Source organism: Belonocnema kinseyi, chromosome 7 (assembly GCF_010883055.1).
Source record: "Belonocnema kinseyi isolate 2016_QV_RU_SX_M_011 chromosome 7, B_treatae_v1, whole genome shotgun sequence".
Taxonomy (NCBI): domain Eukaryota; kingdom Metazoa; phylum Arthropoda; class Insecta; order Hymenoptera; family Cynipidae; genus Belonocnema; species Belonocnema kinseyi.
Window position 1 is genome coordinate 16,507,270 of NC_046663.1, and position 3,985 is coordinate 16,511,254.

Sequence of the window (3,985 nt, forward strand, 5' to 3'; positions counted from 1 at the left end):
GCATCGAAATCTGGAAATATTAAAATCCCAATCTCCTGAATTTATTTCAAAGCAGTTAGCTATTAGCAGATAGATATATAAATAGAATCGACGAAGTGCTCCAACCAGCAATCGTGCATCTTCGAGTTTTCAAATTCAGAAGAGGAGAAATGGGTCGCGCGCGCAACTCAGTCATTTACAGCGTCTCCTACTATATTCACACGGACATAGCCCTGTCATAGTATTGGAGCGCATCTCGTTTTCATGATACTCCCAGATCACGTGCGCTCGCAGTGTGGCGGGCACTTTTAACCGCCATTTTTCGTCGGTTGGACCCTTCCGTCAAAATCCCTGGTTAGTAAGGCGATTTCAGTCAAGAAAAATTTCTTCGTCGTGTGTAAGGTGGGGGTAAGCCTGGAGGTTGCGCCAACGGATAGCATCCGTTGTGATGGTGTGGTCTTCTTGCTGAGCAGCAGTTATTTCCTCAAAAAGCGGAAATCTCGTTAATGCACTGAGGATCGGCATCGTCTGATCGTTTCTCAGTTGATCGGTGGTGACTACCGGCGGGAGCATGGCTTCCATGTCCGGTTCGCCGGGCGAAGATTCATCTAGATTTGGATGTCTGGAAAGAGCGTCGGGTAGCTCGTTTCGTTTTCTGGGCACATGCTCGACTGTTCGTGGATACCGGCTGAGAAAGAGATCCCAGCCGGTCAACTTATTCCTTGTGTCCTTCTGTCGCTCTAACCAAGTTAACGTTTTACTATAGGTCCTGAGAGTGAAGGGGCGTACTTCCAAAAATGGCCGGTATCGTTTTATGGCCTAAACGATGGACAGACATTCCTGCTCGTTACAGTGATAGCGTTCTTCTGTCGCGGAGAACTTGGCGCTTGCGAACGAAATTATTCGCCTCTTTCCGTCGGGTTCCTCTTGCATAAGGACAGCCCTCATTCCACGAGAACTCGCATCCGTTTGTGATATAAGCCTTAGCTCCGGGTCTGGACGGCTAAGCGTTACGAGGCGTCGAAAAGCGGCCTTATCCGCCTCAAAATGAGCAAGGTTTTCGGGCGTCACCTCATACGGGTGCTTAAGCGACAGCATGTGGGATAACGGGGCAAGAATTAGTGAAGAGTGTTGGATATACTCCTTCACTCCAATTACATATTCCAAGGAAGAAACGCATCTCTTTGCGCGTGCGAGGCGGGGTGTCGTTTTTTATGGCTTCGATGTGCCCGGTTTGCGCCGAGTTACCCCCGGTGCTAATGACATGCCCGAGGTATGGAAGCGTGGTTTGCCCGAAGCTATATTTTGAGACCAAGCGGCATCACCCGGAACTGAAAATGGCCCCCTCCTGGTGTCGAGAAGGCTGTATACTGGCAGGAACCTGGCGACATAGGAACCTGCCAGTGATCACTTTTGAGGTCCAGTGTCGAAAATATTTTGGCCGTACCCAGATCCTTCAGGGTTTCGTGGATTATGGGTAGGCACTGTGGGGCGTCGATTGTCATACCATTCAAGCGACGATAGTCCACGTAAAAGCGGTAATCGCCGTCCTTCTTCCCGGCGATTACTATTGTGGAACTGAACGGGGAGGAAGTCGGCTCCATAATACCATCGCGAAGCATTTCTCGTACTTGCATGTCGATGTATTTACGTTTTTCGTCTGAAAAGCGGCGATTTGCTTCGCGAAATGGATGTCCATTTCGCAGCTCTATTTCATGTTGCACATTGGCCAACGTTTGTTTTAAACGGCCGTTGCCGTGGAAGAGCGAGGCGTGCTGCTGCACGAGTTTTTTGAACTCCTTCTGTAAACGGAGGGTGAAATCACTTTGTACGACCACTTCTTCAGTGGGGGAGGCTAACTCGTGTGGGTGGGGAAGGGGACTAAGGTAAACGCGTTGACAACCAGTGTTACCGACAAAGATGCAGTCGTCCACGTGGTCGTGTATAACCTTGTGCTGGCGTAACCAGGGGCGGTCGAGAATCATCTCGACTCGTAATTTGTGACTGATATGGAATATCCCTGAATAAACAACTTCTTAGATAAGGGAGTTTAATTTGACTGCGCCATCTAATGCTATTGTTGCTCCTACGGCAGCTTAGAGCGCGTGAGGGGGGGGGGCTGTGGGTTCGATTGTTAAATTCGAACGTCGTCAGAATTGATGAATTAACAAAACTTTCTGACGCTAGGGTGTCAATCTCAGCTATAACGTCCCTATTGCCTAGTGGTGTTCGGATACGAGGAAGGCTGCTGAGGTCGCCTAAAACCGTTTTTATGATGGGGGAGCATTCGGCGCGGTCAGAGAGTCGAGTTCGGCTGCCTGGTCTTGCCAGTTTCCCGGGACCGCAGTGGATTGTCGTGCTTTAATTATAGGGCAGTCCCTATTTTAGTGCTGCCCGGGGCAGTAATGACACTGCCGCAAGGGGTGAGTATTATGTACGAAATCCGCTTGATTGTTATTTTGCTGCTGTGCCGCGGCTGTTGTTTTCCCGTTCGTTGTTTTTCGGGTAACTTTCCGCGGATTTTCTTCTACCTCGTCGGATTCGGCCTGGACAGCCCGCTCTATTAACTCTTGAAAAGAAGAGATAGTTGCTGCGCGTAAAACCTTTTTAATTGAGGGTTTTAATGCATCAAGTAGCAGTGACACCACCTGCTGGTCCGTGGCCTGTGGGAGGAGGCGAAGCGCGAGGAGATATTTTTTTTGTAGGAATATCCCGACGGCTTCCTTTTCTTCCTGTTTCGTGGAGTACAGTTTAATGTGTAATTTATTAAGTGCTGAAACTCCAGCGAAGTGTTGATTTATTTCATTTTTGAATTTGTCCCATAGCAGAGACAAATTCTTGTACGCTTGGTACCACTTTGCTGCACGGACGGTGAGTGATTTGGTCACCATGCGCGACCAAAGGTGGGCGTCAATTGACGTCTCGGTCAAGTATAATTCACACTGCTGTGTGAATTCCTGTGGATCCTCGTGATCCATGCCCGCAAATGAGGGCAGGGGGACATCGGGTGTGCGTATCGCCCGTACCGATGCCCGCCAGTCGAAAGGATTGGCCTTGGAATCCTTTTAGGGGCAATTGAGTGTCTTCGGCTGCTTGGCCCGGGAATAGGTTCGTTTGCCAACATAGCTTCTTGGAAGAGAACGCGGGGTGTAAAGCGGTTGGTCGGTGGAACTGACCAAATTCTCATTTCCTGAGCATTTGAAGTGGTGGAGCGTCTTCGACCCGCTCCTGTTTGTGTAAGAGGGGGTGAATTGGCATTTGAATTTTCCGTAGGTTCTTCCATGGTATTGTAGTTGTTGAGCGCCACCGAGTTTTGAGATGCACACTCGGAAACTGAAGTACTCCTGACAGCCGTTATTCTTGTCAAGGACCTGCCAGGGCCACGGCGGGTCGAATTCGGAGAGAGAAACATGGATCTGGTTAAGGGTTCGTTTCCAATTCCGGTCGAAATCCAGAACGCGAAAAGAATTAATTCCTAGCCCCACGTTTGGGCCGCAACTTTGATATGTACCACCGTGTGTGGGGTAAATCAGTCTGGGGGGGGGGGGAGAAGACGGGCTTCGCTCGGCCCTGTACTTTGTTGTTGCGAGGGAAGCGGAGACTCGATTCTGTGATCGTAGTTCGTAGGAGCGTTTTCTTTATTTAAGATACGCACGTAGCCTGATCGTAGAGCGTTGTGCCTCCCCTTGACCAGTGGGCGGCTGTAGTGACGTTCGCTTGGCTCTTTGTGGACGCATAAAGCGTTGCCAGATCCGCCGGCAAGGATTCTTAACCCGGATGCTCTGGTGCAGAGGGGGCAAGCGGCCGGGCGTTTTATAGGTCGATCCCTTGAAAAGGCGCGACAAACGGCGCAGGAAAAATAGTACGGGTCTCCCGGAAGAACGAGGGCAGCTGCAAGGAACACGAGGTGGTAGATTTACTACGCGGCTTCTGAGATCGCGGATCGGAGGTTCCGGCTTGTCCGGAGATCGCCGCCTGTAGCAGCCACACGAAAGGTCGACTGTGA

The 3,985-nt window shown here is 50.4% G+C and overlaps 1 protein-coding gene across 1 annotated transcript; it reads right to left on the minus strand.

The window, feature by feature from the left end:
• Positions 1–2,363: 2,363 nt before the first annotated feature.
• On the minus strand, positions 2,364–2,870 carry LOC117176352 (activity-regulated cytoskeleton associated protein 1-like). The gene has a single exon (XM_033366593.1). It carries the CDS (start codon positions 2,868–2,870, stop codon positions 2,364–2,366), a length of 507 nt encoding a protein of 168 aa, XP_033222484.1.
• Between the last annotated feature and the right edge of the window lie 1,115 nt (positions 2,871–3,985).

Coding starts and splice junctions, on each gene's coding strand:
- LOC117176352 (XM_033366593.1), bottom strand. CDS start 2,870: ATGGTGACCAAATCACTCACCGTCCGTGCAGCAAAGTGGTACCAAGCG.